The sequence below is a fragment of the Desmodus rotundus genome, chromosome 3 (assembly GCF_022682495.2).
Source record: "Desmodus rotundus isolate HL8 chromosome 3, HLdesRot8A.1, whole genome shotgun sequence".
NCBI lineage: Eukaryota > Metazoa > Chordata > Mammalia > Chiroptera > Phyllostomidae > Desmodus > Desmodus rotundus.
In genome coordinates this window covers 62,916,443-62,938,430 of record NC_071389.1, presented here as the reverse complement: position 1 = coordinate 62,938,430, position 21,988 = coordinate 62,916,443, and the positions used below count along the sequence as shown (strand labels likewise).

Below are 21,988 nucleotides of genomic sequence, written 5' to 3'. Positions count from 1 at the left end.
GTTCCTCCTTTCAGACATTCAAAGAGTTTTTGAAATCTTTCTGCTTATAAACAAAGGATTTTCCTCTAATATAACTGTCATTCTCTGTTCCTTAGTCTTGGTTTCTCTCAGAAAAAAATCACACTATTACTATATTAATAGCTTAGTTTACATTTTATTAGATAGTTTACAAATTCTGTTAACATGATATAATTAATTTCTTGAAATGCTGAGTTGATTTAGATCACTGATATTAAGTAGTTAGTTTTCTTTATATCAAGTCCTCATAATACTATGTGCACATCATGTTTTGTGGGCATTTTGATTTCTTTGATGGTATTAAAATATTCACTACTTTATTTAACAAATATTTATTGAATAGCTGCAACTCATAGAGTACTATTCTAGATGCTGAGGATGCAGCTGTGAAAAAAATTCCTGCCCTGATGGTGCATCTTGGTGATACTCTGAGGACCTAATAATGATCTCAGAATGTAAACAGGACTTCTTGTGATGTTACACAATTTATACAAAAAAGCATTCTTGCTATGTAATAGTCATTTCATGCCTAGAGTCAAAACTTTGGTATACCACTTTTAATTAATGATAAAAAGCACATTTTACCCTTACTTCTTTAGACTATTTATCTTTAAAAGTTATCTTTATAGTCTTTTTTGACTATGTAAGTATAAATTATTCATTCAGAACCAAGAATAAGACCTAAATAATTCTACCATAAAATTATTTCTATTGTGGATACATAAATATTTTTCAAATAGGTCAGATAAATTGGTTTTGTTCATATACCAAATGGGTTTGTAGCATACTCTAAAATGTTTCTTAAAAATACAATATGCCTCTTCTTTTATATTGAGTTAAGAGATTTATTTTTCGAAGATAAGAAATAGCATACTCATTTTGGTACGCATTTAGCAACTCATTAGTATTAATAGAGTCAAGTAATAGGAAATTTACCCATGTACATTCAGTTTCATCTCACAAAGAGTTTTATAATAGACAAGATAGCAAATTAAATTCTAAATAAATGTTTACCAAACACGTATAACATTAAATTTTAGTTTTAATATAATTTCTAATTTAAAATATAGATAAAATCACAACGAATCCCCAAATTGCTGAACTGATTGCAGAAATCTTGGGTCCCAGGTCAGGGACACTGGGCTCCTGTGGAGGAATAAGATTGGTTGCTTGTGCAATATTAGAAATTTTTGAGGTGAGATTGGCTTCATTGATGGCTTGAATTGCAATATAGAGCTTGGTGCCATTTTCTACTTTAAAAGGTTCTGGTTTAAATTCAAAATTTTCTGTTGAGCCAGCCTCCTTAGGTATCAGACTAGAAGTATTCACTAATGTAGCATTGTCAAAATGTTCTTGGAGCTTCTGGAGATGCTTGCTTATTTTTATAATGTAGCGGTTGGCTGGAAAACAAATAGACATTTCATGTATATTAAAATCACTAGATGCCATATTGCCACCACACTGCCTTATGTTTAGGGCCCTATCAGAAAGGTATAGTATACTAGGTTTTGCTTATGGAAATCTCAATATTATCTGGTTATTCCATCTTCTTTATTTTGAGGACAAATACGTGAACTTTTATCTAGTTATGTAATTACAAGGAATTTTATTCAAAATTATATAAAATTATGTAACTCGAAACAGAATCTAGATTTCTTTTTAGAATAGAAATATGAATGGCTGAATCCTCTTTTAAGTTAGAACAAAGGACACAATAATGTTAAGTATGGTAAAGACATTTAGTACCCCACATCCGTATTATTTCTCAGTAAGCTGAGAGATGGAGTAAAAGGAGGGGAAAAAAAGAGAGCAGATAACTAGACAGGAAGACAAGGATGAGGATAAAGAGCAAAAGGAGGCAGGGAGTCTGGAATGTATACTAATTTTAAGTGCTTAGGAGTTAGGCAGACTTTGATTGATACCTTAATTCTACTACTGTCTAGCTGTGTAACTAAGAAAAACTTATTTAACCATTTTTTACCTTCAATTTTCTTATCTATAAAATATTCAGTCAGTATATTAATTCAACACGTATTTACTGAATGCCTACTAGTCTAGTGGTGAGAATTATATATGACATCTAAAACAACATGCTTTTGGAGTGTCAGGGTACTTTCCTTTTCCAGACCCCTCAGGGTACACCCACCACACCAGAACCGCACACTGTAATCTGTCCCCTGCATACCAACTCTGTGTGCTGTAAGTGCTCATTATTAACTACCCGGTACCCACCAGGGTAAAAGTGTCTCTCCGTTTCATTCTTTATCCAGTCACAGAGATTTCCTCACTTTGCTTTCTCCCACCTCCCTAATCTTCTACCAATGAATTTCATGTACTCCCCCTTACATATCCTCCTTTGATTCTCATGTATGAAATAAGCTGTAAAACTGCCATCCTCTGGAGAATTTTCTCATCTGTTGAGCTTTTGCTTCCGGGCAATTGTCAGTTTAGTGCAAATAAATTTATAAAAATTTTCAAAAACAGAATTAAATGTTTATATAGATGCAGAATTAGTACTACCCATGTATCATGTGCATCCATATTTTTGCCTCAAAAATATGAGCAAAAAAGTGTGCATTATACACTGCAAAATATGGTAAGTAATTTATTTGATTTATATAGACATTCATTTATTTTTTGGAATACCGTTACTACCTACTTTTTCAATACTAGAGGGCGGTATTTGACAGCCTCTGCAACCTCTTTTAATTTGTTACAGAGGAATGAAGATTAGATCTCACCTAGTTTAGGCATTTGTGGTTCAACACAGTGAAATTCTTCCTTTCTCGGTGTCCATATGCAATGCATTCTTCCTTCTTTTAGTCTGTATAGTCAGCCTGAGGGATATTTATTATGAACCCAATCTTGAACTGAGGAGTTGGTCTTGACTGAATGGTAGTTAGAACTAAACAATTGGTCAGGTAATTTCATTTTAGATGTTTCCAGTAGAAGTATTAGATTTTTTAAAATTCTGCTTTATATTTAAGGGTCACAACATAGAAAAATATTGTATTTCAGAAGCTGTGTGATGAGTTTTCCACACTGTAGTAGAAAAAGCTCTTCATGATTTTTCTGTATTTTCTTTGGCTTTAGAATGATTTTTTCCGTATATAATGATGATAAAAAGAAATAAATACAGCTTTGAAGAATGCTATGTGGGGAATGTAAGATTAAAAAGCATCTTTTCTATTGAGAATATACAATGAGGGCTTTATTGTAACCCAGGACAAGGAGTACTGAATGTGTGGCTTTCCAGCACTGACAACCCCTGAGATATTGTGTATATTGATGATGCATATAGTAGTTTTCATTTTTCCATCTTTAAGGGAAAATTGCAAGAGCGGCTTTATCTCATGAGAACCTACTGGTCTAGTACAATAGTTGAATGTGGTAGGCATTCAGTACATACCAATGAAACTCAGTTAAATTTAAAGCAAAGATAAAAAGTGACTTAAACTTCTGGAATGAGAGCAATTTATTGTAAGAAACCTTGAATGAATGAGATATTTTGGCATTGAACTTTATTCAAACTTCATGGCCAAATCTCTCAAACTAGTTGAGGTGTTTTTGTTGTTTTTGTTTTCTGCCTGTGATCCTCTCTCCTCTCTCCTCTCTCTCTTCAATTAACTTGGATGACTTCTCTCATTCTTCAAGTCTTAGGTCAGAGATAGACCTCCTTGGGAAGCCTTTTAAGATATACCCTGTGGTTCTAACTGACAACCAGGAATTTGTGGCCTTCCAATGTGCTGCCATACCATTCTGTGCTTATAATAACATATCTCATCACATTCTGTAAAATCATTTGTTTACTTGCATAAATTGTCTTCTGCACTCAACCAAATGCTGAAAGTAGGCATTGTTTCCTAGCCACCTAGTATGTTTGAAAATTCAGAGTCAATGAATGAATGAAATTGTACAAGTGCAGAAATACTTAGAAAAAAAATTTCCTTGTTAGGGAAAAAAGAATGCAACAGAAAGCTATTAACAATCTTCTCAAAGTAATTTCTAGGACGGTTCATATAGTGAGAAGCAGTTGGGCCCAAAAGCCTCTGACAAGAGTGGGTTAGACTTGTAAGTTATTAAATATAGAAAAAATTTGGAACAATTAATACTCTCTTAGAGCTTCGGTTTTCACCTGAAAAATAGCTGAATAATGGCCCTTAGTAGACCCTCCACACATGTTATTTATAAATAGGCCATTAGAAAATGCTTAGGTAATGAAAGCCAATGGAATTTCTTTTAGTATTTTTAAAATGTAATATCAAACTTACCTCTTCCTTTATCAAGGACATTGCCAGGGGCAGTCCATGAGAGTTGAATATGATCTTCTTCAAAGTTAGCCTTGAGGTCTGTAATTTTACTGGGTGGGAACACCTGAGCGTGATCACCAGCAGGAGGAACTCCTGTTACAGTAAATGACCCACCCGAGTTTTGTCGGCTGAAGCCTTCTACTTCACCTTTTGCTGTGTCCTCTTTGACTTCAGGTCTGGGGGGGTTCCATGTAATTTGACCTAACAAAACAGGAATTCTGTGACATACTGCCATATTCTGTGTCATAGTGCCATATGACCTGTCGCTGTTTTAATATTGACAATGTATAAGATTGTCATAGAATTGTCATACTGCCATGTGTATTTTTATCTTGTAATCTCCCTTGGAGTTGTGGAGGATTAATATGGATTGATAGCAGACATTGAAAAAGCAATAGCTTTCAGTGAGAAAAAGCTTGTTTTACTGTGTCAGGTTAAAGTTGGTGAGAGACATTATGCAATGAGAACTGTCTTTTAACCTATCTTTACCACTTTACGGTAAATTCTTTGAGGACAAGGATGGTGTCTTATTTACTACTTCTGTAGCTCTAGCATCTAGCACAATGCTTCCCACATAGGAGGTGCTCAGTAAATTTTTTTCAAAGTAAATGAAAGGAACTGAGGGGGATGTAAACAGAACACGTTGGAAGCATATCCCAATGCTAGGTCTATTACACAAACATAGTTTTGAAACATGATGATCTTATAACTATTACTTAGGTTTTCCATAGTACATTATATTTTCAATAGTTGACACATATAATTTACTTTAACAAAGGATACATTTCTATTTTAAGATCACTTACCATTTTCTATGTAGCCTGGTATATACAGAGCTTGGTTCTGTTGCCTTAAACTTATCCTAGCCGTGTTTTTTCTTGCCTGGGCACGTACTTTTAAACTGTATCTACCATTTTCACGGTATTCTGTAAAATATCTTGAGTAGATGCCGTCATTTTTGATAGTATCAGCACCTTGATATTGAAATGCAATAATTAGCCATTCAAAAGAGTGAAAATGGCAATCCCAACTGCTCACGAATATTAGTGGTAACAACCAGTTTAGGAGAGAGTACAGAACAGTGTTTTAAGTACATGAACCCTGGAATCACTCTGCTTCAGTTCAGAGCCTGGTGTGGCCACTTGCTGACCCTTTGGAAAAGCACAATTCATATTAAGTATTCCATTAGTATTAGCTATTACTATTTCATAAAGAAATCTTAACAAAATAAGGAAAATGTAACTAAACTAGAGAAAGGATATGCAAAATAATGACACTAATGAAAATAGAGAAAAATTCTATTAAATTCCACTGGAAAAGTAAAATTATTCATAAAATTTAAAGAAGATAAATGTGCTCATGTCTATGTCTAGTCATGGTAACTGAGTAAAACATCTTAAAATCTTTAAAATTAAATTTAGTTCACTCGAACAGACAATTCATTAGCATACACAGGAAACATTGACTTCTAAGTGATACGACTCAAGTAGAATTTTAAGCTCAGTGGAAGTTGATGCAGATTCTTATTACCTGCACCATTGTCCCAGAGTTCCAAAATTACTTGATGTCCACCTTCAGATTCTATAGTGGCTGTTACGTTGGCTCCCAGAACAGGCAGAAACCCTTGACTGACTCGCGCATAAACAATCATTGCGCTGGGGTACTGCGCTGTTGCTCGACTCATGTGAGCAGTTGCAGTTACTGGGAGTGTGGCAAGGCTTCTTGCTCGAGTCGTCACGGTCACCGTTAGTGGTTGAGAGTTCACATGATTGTTTAGAAGGCTGTACGTCCAAGTACCTGTCTGAAAAAAAAATCTGTTTGAGAGATTTTGTAATATTTTCCTACTCCATTTGGAATGTAAAATTATTTAGAAATTTAACAGAGTAATAGCAACCATTTTAATACATGATTTTATAAGGTAGTAAATAATATGGATATGAATCCCTAATTATTTTATTGGCTTCCTAATTATTTTATGGCGGATGATCTGTCGCTGTTTTAATATTGACAATGTGTAAAATGTTATCTGTATTTTTTCTCAAAAATGATTGATAAATCATTAAAAAAAATGAAAGAATATTCTTACCTCTGCAATACCTGGTATTCGAAGACGGGCAGATTGAATATATAGATTTTCTTCTTTGAAATCTGAGGTTTTATATTTCTTTCCTTTTGGATCTCGGAGAAGAATTTCTGGCTTTTTTATTGTCCAAGTGACAACAAAGAAAGTGTCATTTCCAATTGTACTATCCACAGGCACTGTGCCATTTAGCCATTCCCTTCCTGTAACAGTCAAGGCTTTGCTTTCCAACTGTTACATAAAAACAAAAAACACATAAAACTGATTTGTTATTATAGTTACTAGAATTTCAAAGTTTGGTCAGTTCAGAGGAATTCTAAATTTATTTTTAAGGTTTCAATTAAAATACCTAAGAATTATTTTAGGAAAGTTTGCAAATAAAAGGCATTTATAATTATAAAGAATAGAAGAATCAAAAGAAAAAGTGGCTCTAAGAAAAGTGGCTGAATATGCATAACAGCAAATTCATTAAGGATGTGTTCCTTCTTCATACCTGAAATGTTTTCAGGCAAAAGTGTTATTTATTAGAGAAAGAAGTTACATTGTAGTATGATAGACATTTACTACAAAGTGAAAAGGCACGAAATATTTCTGAGATGCTGACCTGAATAGCCTGATGAGCAATACTGCCGGTTCTTGATGAAATTCTACTGAAAACATCAATGAGGCCATTTATGTCCTTTTCATGGGCAAAAAACTGAAGTCCTCCTAAAATGAAATTTTATATAATTTTGAATGTTAATTAAAAATGGCAAATCATATTCTGATTAAAGTATACTTTAAAATATACTTTAAATACATATTTTTAATATACCTTAAAATATATTTTAAAATTTCATTTTAAACATAAAAAATGAATTTCCCAGAACCTTAGGAACTTTTAGAACATCAGTGACCAAGATATAATCCTATAAGAAATAAAACCTTGCTTAAAATAAGTTAGAATGAAGAAAATTTAAGGAATGGGCCAAATTCTATTTATTTATTTATTTCAATAGTTTATTTTTTATCCTACTTTTTTTCACTCCATTTCTCCCCCTTATACCCTCTTCCACCTCCACCACCCTCTTCCCTCCTGCAGTCATCACACCGTTGTCCGTGTCCATGAGTTCTTTCTCTTTTTTGCTGGAAAAAATATTGTTTTTACATCAATCATTAATGCAAGTGCCTGCCACATTGGTGAAGCTGATCTAATCACTGAAAAATATTGTAAGGGTGAAATTTATGACAATTTTTTGAATCAGCAGCTTATATTTTAGTCGTGTCTAAGACATACCAAAACAATTAGAGAATGACAAATTAAAATCAAGCAATAACTAAGTACAGAAAATAAATACCACAGGCGTTAATGCAGAGGGAGATTACTCAGGTGTGAGGAGATGGAAAAGAATGGGTTGCAGAGGGCAAGAATTGGTAATCAGGACTCCAACCATAACCTTGTACTCTCTAGGTTTCCATTTCTTCCTCTATGAAATAGGGCTATCTGACTCTTTACTGTAGGACGGAGCAGGACAGATGCTGAGAAAGAATTTGGGAACTGCAGTTGAGTAAGTCATCAGGAACCATTTGGAAAGAAGTTTCAATTTGGATGTAATGGTGGAAAGTGGTGTGAAGTGAAGCAAGGTAACAAAGGTTGACTAATATTAGAAGTCAATATAGGTAGAAATGGAGAGAAATGAGGGGTTGAAAAGGAAAGATATTAATTTGAAAAACAAGGACAAGGAAGTAACAAAGGTTAAATTGTGGGATAGGAAAAATTTGATCCGTTTTATAGTTTAAGGAGAAAGAGCCCTTGGAATGGAAGAGACTGAAATGTAGTGTATTTTCTATTCAAACTATGTTCCAAAGGCTTACCTGTCATAGTTGACAGGGTCTCCAGTTCTTTGGCAGCAGAAGGTCCCAGGGCAATGGTGTGGATGATTGCCCCACTTTGCTTCACCTCTTCAAAGCATAAGCTCATTTCCTTATCTTCCCCATCTGTTAGCAATATGATTTCTGAACCAGAAGTGCTCTGGTTACTTTGGATAATTGCCTGATAGTGAAAAACCAAACTATTCATTACAGAATATCATATCTAAGTCAATTCAAACTAAAAATAAACTTGTTCTTTAGTCTTAGAGAAGTCTTTAGGCCAATGCATCCGAGTAGGCAAAAAGAAACTTTTTTTCATTGTCATTCCAGGCTGAGCTGGCATGGAAATGAGTGTAATGTACGATGGTCTTGTAGACTTTCAAAGATAAGGTGTTAACAGTTCTATTCCTTTCAAATATACTCAAACTACTGAAGAGAGGAAGAATAAAACACTTGGAACAATGCCTAGCTCGTAGTAAGTACTCAGTGGATGTTAGCTATTATTATTATCCCAGGAGACTCTTGGGGCAGAGGTACATGACCCAGGCAGTATAAGAAGGCTGCCAACTAGACAGCATTTGCAAATGTGCAAGATGTGCAAGGTTAAGTGATGTGACATATTCCTTTTAGGCATTTTAGTTGATCACTGAAGAGTCTCCTGATTTGCTGGAAAAAACATTGACCTGCTATAAAGAAGGAAATTCATAAATTTTTCTAGTATTTTTTTTTTGTCTTTTCCTGACTTCTACGAAGAGTATTCACTAAGATCTTTAGTCAAACAAATTGAGGGTAAATTCCGGCTCGTCCATTTGCTGAATGGAAAATAGCTAGTGTTTAGTCAGTCTCTCTCTCTCTGATACATAATAGAGTTCTATAAATAGCTCTGTGTAGTGATTAACATTTTGGACTCTGGAGTGAGAAAGACCAGGTTTTGTATCCTAGGTCTGCCAATTACTGGCTATATGACCTTGAGAATGATGTTTAACTACCCCGAAACTTAGGTTCCTTAGGTGCAAAGTGAGCATAGTAATAGTACCCAAGTAAAAAAGGAATGGAAAGGGCAAGATAAGATCATGCATGTAAAGCATTTAACATAGTTAATAATGTGTATGTTCAATAAATTTTATTTATTATTATAATGATTATGTAAGTAAAATGTTTATATATTTATATGGTTTAATTACATAAGTAATTGAGAGTTATTTATAGCTTTGAATGTGATTTGATAAAATCTATTCAGCAATAGACTCTGTGGTCAAAATATTAGATATATATCAAAACAGATGAAAAACATGTGTGAACCAAGATGTACAAACATTATGACACATTTCCAGTACGTTCATATTTTAGAAGTGAATAAACATAGTATATATGTAATGAGAATTATAGTTATTATAATAATAGCAATTCTTTCTTGAGCACTTACCTTACACAATTCTCATAATTTTTAAAAATTTTTTCCTCTTTTGCTCAATCCTGCCATCTCTACTTCCTCAGCTGTAATTCTCACAATTAAATGAGATAGGTACTATTATTCTCCACATTTCCTTGGTTGAGAAAGCTGAGAGTTTCTGTGTTGAGTAACTTGCCCAAGGTTATGTAGCTAATAAATAATAGACCCAGAATCCCAGGTTTGCCTGGGTCCAGAGTTTGTGTGCCTGCTAGAACTAGTATGCTTTCCAACAGAAAGACATCATGAAGAAAGGTAAGAAATGGGATTAATTAGTGTTCTGGATAAGAGTAACAATCTCTATGTTTTAGCTGAGTCAATGAAGTGATCAGTGAAGGAAAGCAGTTTACTATTGTTGTGACTTAAAGAATAACAATAAATAGGCTTAAAAATAGGCTTAAATATAGGCTAAATGAGACCAGAGGCTCTCAGTAGCTCCCAGTTTTTGATTTCACAATTTTACTTCATTAAACTTCCACTGTGTGTCTTGGGTTTGATACTGTACTGCTTGAGGAACTACCTCCATCTTTGAGATTGTTAACTATCAATATAACGCAATGAACTGGGTTTTCTTTATCCCATAATACATAAATATTACTTTTCTTTCCTTGCCTAATCCTCTCAATAGCATTATTTTCTACTCATAGAGATTCAGACTGTGGGAGTGATAAACAAATGGTGAGCTCCTCAATAAAATCGTGATGATTATGTAGATGCTGGATTTTTCTTCCCTTACTCAACCACTCCCCAGTGCAACACAGAGAGGCTCCAGCTTTAAACAACAGATGTAGGAGAGTCTTTTTTAAAAACAATTATTTAAATGAAAAACCTGTGAGCTGCTGACCCTTGTTCAAAGGTGATTGGACAAGATTAAAAGCGATGTTACATGACAAATGATATTTAGGAAAACATTGTTAAAATTTTACCTGGAATCCTGCTTTGAGTCCCTTGCAAATTGAAGTTCCACCACCAGCTACTTGAGGCAAATTTGCAGTAATATTTTGGTAAGCATTATCATCAGCTATTTTTATAAGATTATTTTGGATTGTAGCCAACCTATCAAATGTGACCATCCCAACCAATGATCCCATTTCAATGATCTGAATCAAGTATAGTTCTGCTGCTTGATTCATTCGTAAGAGACGGTCTCCCTGAAAGAAAAAGATGTTTGAACAATTGCTGAGTCTCCTCAAATCTTGTCATATTGGTGAAAAAAGTTGTTTATGGGCCAGAGATCATGATAATAATTGATTACTGTATTTTAGAATTTAATTCCTTCATTTTACTAAAAATAAGTAATAGTAAAGAAAAATTTTAGAAGTCAGGCATGTTCTACTTGGAAAAGCCTTAAAAATCTATACCTTTTTATGTGACAGTTTTATATTCAGGAATTTCTGCTAAGGAAATATTTAAAAAATGTATACAAAAATGTTCATTGCAACGTAATTTTCAGTAATAATTTGAAAATTTCCAAAATATCTCATAACGAGGAGTTATTTGACTAAATTATGGTATGTGCATAAGATAAAATCATTAAAAATTACGCCACGGAATATTTTTTTTTCCCGTGGAAAGTGTTTAAGGTATAGTAAGTAAAAATTTCATATTATAAAACAGTATATTAAATGTAATCATATTTTTGAGGAGCAAAAAGAAATGCATGGATCAGAAAAAGACTGGAATGACATATGCTCAATGGTGGAATTATGGATAATTTTTATTTTTTATTTAATTATATTATTTCTAGTTTATTAGAACTAAAAATTAAAAAACAAACATTATTCATAATTCAATAACCTTACTATAACACTTTAAAATTTTTAAAAATTTTTTTGATATATTTATTGATTATGCTATTACAGTTGTCCCATTTCCTCCCCTTCACTCAACTCCAATCTACCCACCTCCTCCCTCCCACATTTCCCCACTATAGTTTGTGTCAATGGGTCATACTTATAAGTTCTTTGGCTTCTACTTTTCCTACACTATTCTTACCCTCCCCCTGTCTATTTTCCACCTATCATTTATGCTACTTATTCTCTGTACCTTTCCCTACTCTCTCCCCCTCCCAATCCCCTATTGATAACCCTCCATATGATCTCCATTTCTGTGGTTCTGTTCCTGTTCTAGTTGTTTGCTTAGTTTGCTTTTGTTTTTGTTTTAGGTGTGGTTGTTAATAACTGTGAGTTTGCTGTCATTCTTACTGTTCATATTTTTATCTTCTTTTTCTTAGATAAGTCCTGTTAACATTTCCTATAATAAGGGCTTGGTGATGATGAACTCCTTTAACTTGACCTTATCTGAGAAGCACTTTATCTGCCCTTCCATTCTAAATGATAGCTTTGCTGGATACAGTAATCTTGGATGTAGGCCCTTGTGTTTCATGACTTGGAATAATTTTTGCCAGCCCCTTCTTGCCTGTAAGGTCTCTTTGGAGAAATCAGCTGACAGTCTTATGGTAACCCCTTTGTAGGTAACTGTGTCCTTTTCTCTTGCTGCTTCTAAGATTCTCTCCTTATCTTTCATCTTGGGTAATGTAATTATGATGTGCCTTGGTGTGTTCCTCCTTGGGTCCAGCTTCTTTGGGACTCTCTGAGCTTCCTGGATTTCCTGGAAGTCTATTTCCTTTGCCAGACTGGGGAAGTTCTCCTTCATTATTTGTTCAAATAAGTTTTCCATTTTTTGTTCTTCCTCTTCTCCTTCTGGCACCCCTATAATTCGGATGTTGGAATGTTTCAAGATGTCCTGGAGGTTCCTAAGCCTCTCCTCATTTTTCCGAATTCTTGTTTCTTCATTCTTTTCTGGTTGGATGTTTCTTTCTTCCTTCTGGTCCACACCATTGATTTGAGTCCCAGTTTCCTTCGCATCACTCTTGGTTCTCTGTACATTTTCCTTTGTTTCTCTTAACATAGGCTTCCTTTTTTCATCTAGTTTTCGAACAGATTCAACCAATTCTGTGAGTGTCTTGATAACCAGTGTTTTGAACTGTGCGTCCGATAGGTTTGCTATCTCTTCCTCTCTTAGTTGTATTATTTCTGGAGCTTTGAAGTGTTTTGTCATTTGGGCCATTTTTTTTTTTTTTTTGTCTTGGCATGTCTGTTACTTTAAGGGGCAGAGCCTTAGGTGTTCCCCCGGGGTGGGGTAACGCTGGTCACTGTGCTGTGATGCTGTATGTTGGGGAGGGGCCGAGAGGGAGAAATGGCACCCGCTCCACTCTCTGCTGGATTTTAATCACTCCCTCTGCTACCCACAATCAAATTGGGCCCCTCTGGTGCTGGTTCCCGAGTAAGTGGGCTTGTGCACACTCTAGGACCCTGTGGGTCTCTCCAACGACCTCTCCTGTGAGGCTGGGAGTTTCTCCTGCTGCTGCCCCAACCCCCACGGGTGTTATCACTCAGAGGTTTGAGGCTTTATTTCGCCGCACTGGAGCCCTGGGTTACGTGGTCTGCTTCGCTCCCCGCCGTTTGTCCGGTTTAATCTGTGTGCGACTGTGGGGTCTCGAGGTGCTACCCGCTGCTCCGCCTGCCCTGTTCTCCCGCCACTCTGAGTCTGGCCCTCTCGGTTTATCTGTGAGCGAATGTGGGGCCGCAGGGTCTGCTAGTGGTCAGACTGCCTGCCCCGTTCATCCCACACTCTGCCAGTCTCGGTCCCGCCACAGCAACGCGAGTCCTCTCCACCCCCCTGCCATCTCCGACCCTCCTACCGGTCTGGATGAATGTTTATTTTTTCTCTCCTTGGTGTCAGACTTCCTTGACGTTCGATTTTCTGTCAGTTCTGGTTGTGCAAGGAGGCGCACTGTGTCTATCTACACTGCCATCTTGGTTCTCCACACTTTTTTAATATATCTCTTAGCACTTGTGTATATAAATTACTATAATAAAATGGATTACATTAATAAATATATTTTTTAATTACCTTAGTAAAAGTGAGTCTAACTTGAAATTGTATTTCTATTAGCTTAAATACTTAATTTAAGAGAGCTGACAAATAAAAGTCTTACCGAAGCCATACTTCCAGATTTATCGAGTACCAAGCAGACTACTCGCTGCTTGGATCTGAGCAAAGAAAAGGTAGGACGAGCGGGTGAATTTGCTCCTTTCATGGGAGATGCATTCCGAAAATCCTCAGAGTCCTTGATGACATCCCATGTGCTCCTGTGATCGCACATTTTGTTTTGTAGGTTTGGAGCTTCTGTATTGTGTGTTTCTTCTGTACAAAATTCAGTCACCTCGGAAAATCAATTAGAAGATGATATTATGATGACTGATAAGGCATTACCTTTCTTTCCAAATACGCAGTAGGCTGTCATATACATACTGCACAGATTTTTATCTCCTGACAATTAAAAATAATTTTGCAATCTAACATTCTGACATCCATTTTGTATACTTTAGTGGAGAGGAAGCAAGGTAAAAGCACTAAGATTGAAAAGCTTGAGAACAGATATTCTAACAGCCACGATTGTTACTGACTCTGGGAAATGCTGACATAAATAAAATAGTACTCCTATAAAAGTTATAAAAATGTGGGGAAAATGAGGAAATACAATAGCTTCTCTTTCAGTTGCAAATGGTGAATTTTATGCAGTAATTCTGTCAAATGATGTCTCATTGCTATAGGATCTGAAAATCCTACAAGTTTAAAACATAGGGTAACTTGGACAAATGCTCCCATAAGCTTGTGCAGCATTCAGGGAGGAATTCACCGTGCAGTAGTAAGCTTCAGCTTCTAAGAAATACTTTTATGTGTCATTTCATTTTTTAAAATGTCCTCCCAATACTAAATTTTCAGCTGTAAACTCAGATTTAGAAATACATTATTAAATTTGAATACATTTTCTTTAAGTTTTAGGAGTTTGTTTTCCTTCTGATATGGTTCTGATTTACATTTTCCAGAAAGGGTTGTATGTGTTGGATGGGGAAAAAACTATGGATTTCCATCATAGCAGTGATTCACAATCAAGTCTTTTTGATATGAACACCTATGAGGTCTAGTCTCTTTCCTCTGCCACTGACTGCCACTGCTTTTATTCAGGGTCTTCAGGTCTCTTATCAGCTTTTGGCTGTGGCCTTCCAGCTGGTCTCCCTGCCTCCACTATTATCTCACTCCACTTCATCCTTCACAGTTAGTAGGATTATCTTCCTGGAAGAATTAAGCCAATTACGTTTTCAGTCTGGATCTGAAAAGATATATCTGAACCCCTTAGTTTTCATCCCAGTTTCTTGTTTCAATTTCATTTGTTGCCTTTTTTTGTTGTTGCTGTTCAGTTACAGTTGTCCTGCCTTTTTCCCCATTGCTCACCCCTACCCCATCCCCCCACTCCCACAGTTAATCCTCCCTCCTTATTCCTGCCCACGAATCCTCTATTTGTGTTCCTTTGCTTGCACCTTCCCTTTCCCTGCTCACCCCACCCCCAGCCTCGTTGTCCCCATCCTCCAGCCCCTCTGGTTGATTAGTCTCCACTCATTTTCTGCTTCTTGCTCACCTTGTATTCTTTGCTGTATCACACTCAACTTTTTCCTTTCCTTAGAGTATGGGAAAAACTTTCATAAGGGTTTCTGCTAACCAAATGGATAAAAGGGAAGGAAAGTTTGTGCAAATTAGAAAAAAAGTACCCCTCATTCTTTTACTGCTATCTACCTGAAAACTGTGTTAATAAATATTAAAATCTTAGTGATCATGGAGTAAATAGTCTGGGCAGTACTCAACTTGTATAGTAATGCATGGCGTTCCTGTATTTTTCCATTCTTTGCTTTTGAAAACCTGTTTCTTTGCCTAGAATACCTTTTCCCTTTCTGCTTTGGCAAATTCATATACTTTTTTTTTTCAAATCCCAGCTCAAACCTCTTATCTTTAGAAACCATTTTCTCATCTTCAGTTGGAGGTGTTTGCTATACTCTCATAGCACTTGGTTTGTATCTCTTTCTATTTTACATTCATGTACACTTTTCTGGTATCTTTTCCTCTCTCACCTAAATTCCTCATGAACAGATCTCTTTAGTTATTTCTGTATTTCCAGCTCCTAACACAGTGCTGGGCACAAAGTGGGGATAATAAAGTTTAAGGGAATGGAATCTTAAAATTGAAGACTCAATATTTCAGATCATATCCCTCCTGGGTCAAATCTTATACCCTAGGTATAGATGATATGCAATATATTTCGTCCATGTTAGATTAGATAAGTAGAAGTTGGTGTTATTCTGGACAAGATGCATGGTTAAACTGCAGTATTTATCTCTGTGCCATATCTTATGTAATTAGTTGCCCTTTCTATTTCAGCTACATGATCTTCTTCATTACTGTGTATCTCCCAGGTAAGCAGCACAAGTTATTTCCTAACAGTCAAGTGCTTTTGGGATTTGTGGTTTAGCACAAACTGTCCATATTCCAATTGTCCTCTTGTGTAACATGATCTGATGTCTCTCTGGATGCTGAATTCTTTGGCTGGTCTTTGCTGATCCAGATTCAGCAGGTTAAAGTGAATTTTCTTAACCATGTTTCAGATATTTCCAGGAGGGAGCTTTATGAGGCTGCAAAATAATTTCAACTTTAATATCAAATTCGCTTCATTAAAACTTTTAGGAAAAAAAATGTTTATATTGTACTCAAGTCCTTCATCATTAATGCCCTATACTTCAAAATAATTTAAAATTTTATTGGCAATAATAGACCTTTAAATGTGTCCATTTATGGAAGTAGTTGTTGCTAGTGATTTGGTATATGAAAATTTGCTTCTTTTAAAGAAGTTAGTCTTACGATATAGAAATAATATACGTTATTTTCACTTGTTTTTGATAGCTTTCATCTGTTCCATGTTTTAAAATATTTTTACTGTTTAGAAACATTTATTAGGTACCTATAATGTTTGCATTAATTTAGATTGGATTTATTATTCAGCGAAAGAAACAACTGACGATTTTCCAAATATTTTATAGATTTTTAAAATTAAAATTTTACTTTTTACTCACTGTGCTAAGCACTATGATAATACTTTACTTATATTACCTCTCATAAACCTAACTACAATGATGCTGTGAAGTGAGTCTGATGACTGCCGTTGAAAAGATGAGAGAACTACATCTCAGATTTAGCAGCTCAAGCACAGTGACACCTTGAGGCTTGAGGATGACAGAGTGGGTTTTGATATCACATTGATCTGCCTCCAAAGCACTTGTTCTTATGCACTGAGCTTTATACATTGAAACCAGATATTTCTGGTCAAAATTAACTTTGGATCTTGAATTATCATGCTGTTAATTTTTAATTGGTCTGCTGGGTGATTGTGAAGTTTTTTCTTTAAGTCTGTTCTGTAGAGACAGAACCATATATGTTTTCAGAACATCATTTGCACTAGGTTGGTGTGCTTTAGTGTGAGGACTTTCCCAAACTACAGAATGAATTACTTTGCAGAAGTATTATGACTAACACTTAGAAGAGAGGATTAAAAGTAAGGTGGTAGTTTTAGACACAAGTCTACAGAGTCAAATGAAGAAAGGAATGTTATAAGAAATTATGTGACGCCAATGAGAAGGGCACAATTCTACATCTACAGAAAAGAAACAGGTCAACAAGAAAGGATGGAATATTTCTCAGATGCTCCCTGACACAGGCTGGAGAAAATGGCTGTTAATTGAGTAATTTCCCTCTTTTCTTCTGGTGTACAGTTTCATAGTAGAAAATCCAGCTTCCTAATCAATTTTTCCCAAAGAGTTCCTTTGTGAGACTTGTAAAAGAATGCACTTACAGAATTGAGACTTTGCATAAACATTATGGATTCCCTTGTCGTCTGGGATTTTTTTGGGATGAATGTACAATTTGCTTCATACAGCCCTGTCCGTGAGTCACGTCTGCATGGCCTTGTTATACATTTGCTTCCCTGGCATTTCTGGAGAACCACATTAATCCCCGTAATCTGAGTTGAACATCTATGATGAAAAAATTAGATTACATTTATAAATGAAGGCCAGAGAAATAATGAGTAAAGACCACCAACCTAAAATCTTTCCCTCAATGATAATTGCTATTGGTCATGTACCAAACATTTGAGAGAGTAGGTTCAATGTCGTACCCTTATTTATCACCAGTTTCAAAAAGAACAATGATGTCAGTTCATATTTATTAGCACTCATTGCTCACTAATGTGACCAATAACTCTCTTATTCCTGTATGTTAAGTGAAACTCAGAGGGATTTTGTGAAGATTAAATGAAGTAAGAGATACAGAGGAGTTGCTTCCTCGTAGGGAGGGGAGAGTCAACATCATGATTAAAACTATAGGGGACCATTCTGCGTGGCAGTGGGAAATGTAACCCAGCCCCCACTTGGAAAAGCCAGTGGGGATCGAGGTCCTGCACACAGGACCCACGCCCATGGATAGGGTCTCCTGTGGGGAATCAGGCCTGCATTGTACCTAGGACACTATGAGGCCTGCTTTTGCTAAAACTCCCCCACCCTGGATTGGGCAGCAAGTGCTTACTGCATATCTTTAAAGTAACTTCCTAAAATCTGAGCTAAACCTCCCAAGTATGGAGTGTAGCCAGTTCAACCACTTTTCCCTTTACATTTGCAAATATCCTTCTTCTTTGAGGTAATTAGCAACATCTTCTCCTTTGTTCTCGGTAAAAGGTAACCACCCAACGTGAACCTGTGCATAGTAAGTGAGGACCATCGTTGATGTAATGTACCTAGAAAAACAATAAAAGTCTGTCCAGGCAGGGGTGGTGGCCCTCTCTCTCACTTAGAGAGGCGTCATACAGTCCCTTTTCTCCACAGGAGTCTGTGTAACTTGTCCATTGCAACCATAACACATGGACCCTGTTGGCCAGGGTCCGCATCAAAAGCCCTCTTAAATTTCTATGAATGGTACACACACACAAACATATATACACACACATCTATATCTATATAGGTGTGTTTGTATATATGCTATATCTATATTGCTATATAGATGTTGTGTGTATATATGCATGTATAGCATACATATAAAATCATGTGTGGTCTTGCATTTACAGCATGTTTCAATTTACATTTTTGAAAACCACTGAGCCAGACTGAAGAGGAAATGAAGATAACCCCTGCATGGCCATGCTTGTGCATTCAACTGTTCAGTCTTTATGGTAAGATAATTGTCAAGTACCTGGCAGCGAATGGGGACTTAGGTATCCATAAAAGATTCCCAAGAGCTCCTGTTTATCTGCAGAATTTACTTCCATTCTGTGCTAATGTTAAATTTCATAACATTAGTCCACTTTAATACATTTATTTGTATTTCAAGGATTCCCAATTTCTGATTGCTCTTGATTCCAAGGTTGAATCCCCAGTAGCTGGACCTATACATAGTGGAGTAGGTTGGATATCGCAACTAACTGAGCATTCAGCCACTGAGACAGACTTTCTTTGCCTCGTATAAAAAAGTGAAAAGTCATAGGTGAAAAACTTTAAAGACAGATTTGTACAGTACAACAATACCTTGTTGCTTCAATAGCGTTGCGGCTGGAAATATAGAATGGCTGGTCCACATTGTACTCATCAAATACTCCCCATCGGAGATGGGCCCACTCATGGACAAATACTCTGCCTATGAGAGAATGTTGCCACTTATAAATTTATATTTACAATGTTTTAATTCAGTTTTCTTATGTTTTAAGTCTCCCTGCTCCATATCCCTGATGTAACTGAGTCAAGGAACTCTAGAAATTGACAACTTTCATTAAGCCAAACATGTTGAAATGAGCTAGTATCAGTAAATGACTAATATTATACACTCATTGAAGAATAAATATAATTAGGTTGAACATGAATAGTATATTTCCAGACAAAGGTATTAATTAGTACCTATTTTTCTCTTTAAAAAATCTTTTACAATACCTTTAATCACAGTATAATATTTTTTTCCAGAGTAACTAAACATAGAAGTATAAAATAGAAATCCTTACCTCGGGATCCATACATAGGCAAATTATTAGTCGAAAGAAAGTTTGGAGTAAAATGTATGTATTGTCCTTTTTCTCCACATTGTCCATATTGAAGTGTGTAGGGATCATCTCCATATTTTAGGTAAGGGTTAGCAACTATGACATCTGCCTAAAAGTCAGAATAAACAAGTCAAGAACAGATCTGAAGAGCAATATAAAAAGGAATTTTTTATTTAAATTAAGGCAAGGAATATTACTAATTTAATTATTAAAGTAGGATTAGTAATTGCTTAAGTATTATGAGTATGAATTTTTAAAAAGCACAGAAGAAGGAAGAAACAGTTTAGGGACTCGAAAAATATCCTACCTGGTCATATGATTCTTGTTTTGGCATTAAGTACTCAGACTTTGACTTCCAGGTCATTGGAATTAAAATGCTTACACTCCTGAAATAAAATCTTCGTTTGGTTGCTTTAAATAGGTAAGTAGAAGCTTCGGTGAGCATTTCCTGACGAAATTTAAAATACCTTGTGGTAACAATTTTGTCATCATAAAAGTGTGTATACATACAAGAAGCAGCAAAACCAAGTTTGCTTTCCCCAACTATTTTGGCAAAGCTTAGTTGAGAAATATGTTGAATTTTACTATATCTCTTTAGTCCTTGAACTCCTCATTTTCATATACTCAAAAAGCAACTCTATTTTTTTTTAGCTTATATAGTAAACCTGCATTCAGCATTATGGTTCTGAGATGGCAGTGAGGGTGCTGGGTGAGATATAAAGGTAGTTAAGACTGGGAGCCTGTTGGTAAATTGCTTATCAATCCACTGAAGGTGCATATAATTGGGTTGGGAGCTTAAAGTTTCATAGTTTTTGTCCTCCTCATTTTATTTGTGTTATTTCTATGTAGCACTTTAATATGTACTATCTTCCTTGAACCTCCAATATCTCCATGAGATGGTCAAGAACAGAGATTATACCCTTGTATAAATGAGAGAAATGATTTGTTGAGCTCTGCAATAAATGGCAAAACTGGAACTTGAAACCAATGAGATGTATGTATTTTTGTTTCCATTACTGCTGGTAAAACTTTGCCTTTTATGAACACACTCCCTATGAGAAGATAACAAAATAAATCTAGCAATTTTTTCAATTAACAACTGAAAAATGTATAAGATATTGAACCTCTAGGACTTAAATGTTAGTTATTTAAACATTATGAAAGTAACTCTATAAAGATAAAATTTGAAAATATTGTCCACTAGCTCTAAGGTCTTTCTGTTAGTTTTGCAAGTTGAAAAAACTATTAGTAATTCGGCCTTTAAGTAATTCATTAGGGGAATGACTAATACTGTTAATGTATAATAAATCATACTTAAACTAAGCAACTATTAATCTTGACAGTTTAGAAACATACTCTGTCAATTATGAACAGTCAAAGCAACTTTGGAAAGTTGTAACTGTGAGCGTGTATATGTGACTAGACAATCAACATGAGCTGAAAATACATATTGAAATAAAAATAAGTAGATAATAAAATTGTCTTTCTTACCTTTATATTTTGAATGAGTTTTTCATCTTCTGGTACACTGGGGTTAATTGCAATGACAATGCCATCATATCCATTATTATTCAAATTTACCTTTGAACTTTTCACTACAGGCAAGAGATGTAAAGCTAGGAACAGAATAACAGTCAGATTGTGCACCATTTCTGCGTGGTACATTAAACCTGTTGGAAATGTAAGGAGAGTATTTATGTATCTGCTTAACTTGGGAATTTGACTCTAGATTGAAATATTTGCATAAATATAATACATTACTAAAATATTTAGATGAACTTCCTTATCTGACTCATTCTGAAGATTTAGTTGTTAAATCACCATGGGGATTATGATGAACGCATCTGTTACAGTTTCTAAAACAATTTAGGTGTCAAGTACTCATTGAATGGAGCAGCTATTTTTACTGTGTAGACATTGCCCTCATTGCAGTGGCCCCTCAACTTCCTCTTCCTCCTCAATCTGTTTATGGAAAAGCCCTCTAGGGAAGAATGAAGAATTGAAATGAAAAGCACCGAGAAAGAGCAGATGATCAGAGGGGAGAGGGGAGGGGATAATGGGGGAAAAGGGTGAAGGCTTTCCAGGAGATGCAGATCCTGGCCCATGGGATCTGTGTGTTGTGGCTGCAATGGACAAATTCACACAGACTACACAGTCCTGTGCAGGAAAAGGGACAGCTCGGCCACTACTCAAGAGGAGAGCACACAGACCCTTGCCTTGACAGGCTTCTATTGCTTTTCTGGGCACATTACATTGAGAATGGTCCTCATTGACTATGCACAGGTTCACTTTGGGTGGTTACCTTT

At 35.7% G+C, this 21,988-nt stretch overlaps 1 protein-coding gene across 1 annotated transcript; it reads right to left on the bottom strand.

Annotated features, from left to right (window-relative positions):
- Window positions 1–134: 134 nt before the first annotated feature.
- LOC128780549 (calcium-activated chloride channel regulator 1-like) lies at window positions 135–21,332 on the bottom strand. Its single transcript, XM_053921227.2, has 14 exons — window positions 21,174–21,332; window positions 19,990–20,130; window positions 19,644–19,791; window positions 19,177–19,285; window positions 17,454–17,634; window positions 13,710–13,937; window positions 10,636–10,860; window positions 8,263–8,440; window positions 7,013–7,116; window positions 6,415–6,639; window positions 5,859–6,129; window positions 5,135–5,302; window positions 4,290–4,529; window positions 135–1,418 (listed from the first exon to the last, which is right to left on the bottom strand). The coding sequence occupies exons 1-14, from the start codon at window positions 21,330–21,332 to the stop codon at window positions 1,078–1,080; spliced, it is 2,718 nt and encodes a 905-aa protein (XP_053777202.1). The 3' UTR covers window positions 135–1,077.
- Between the last annotated feature and the right edge of the window lie 656 nt (window positions 21,333–21,988).

Coding starts and splice junctions, on each gene's coding strand:
- LOC128780549 (XM_053921227.2), bottom strand. CDS start 21,332: ATGGTGCACAATCTGACTGTTATTCTGTTCCTAGCTTTACATCTCTTG. Junction 17,635..19,176: donor AACGCTATTGAAGCAACAAG/GTATTGTTGTAC, acceptor TTTTCATCATAG/ATGTTCAACTCAGATTACGG. Junction 5,303..5,858: donor ACTCTGGGACAATGGTGCAG/GTAATAAGAATC, acceptor TTCAATATCAAG/GTGCTGATACTATCAAAAAT.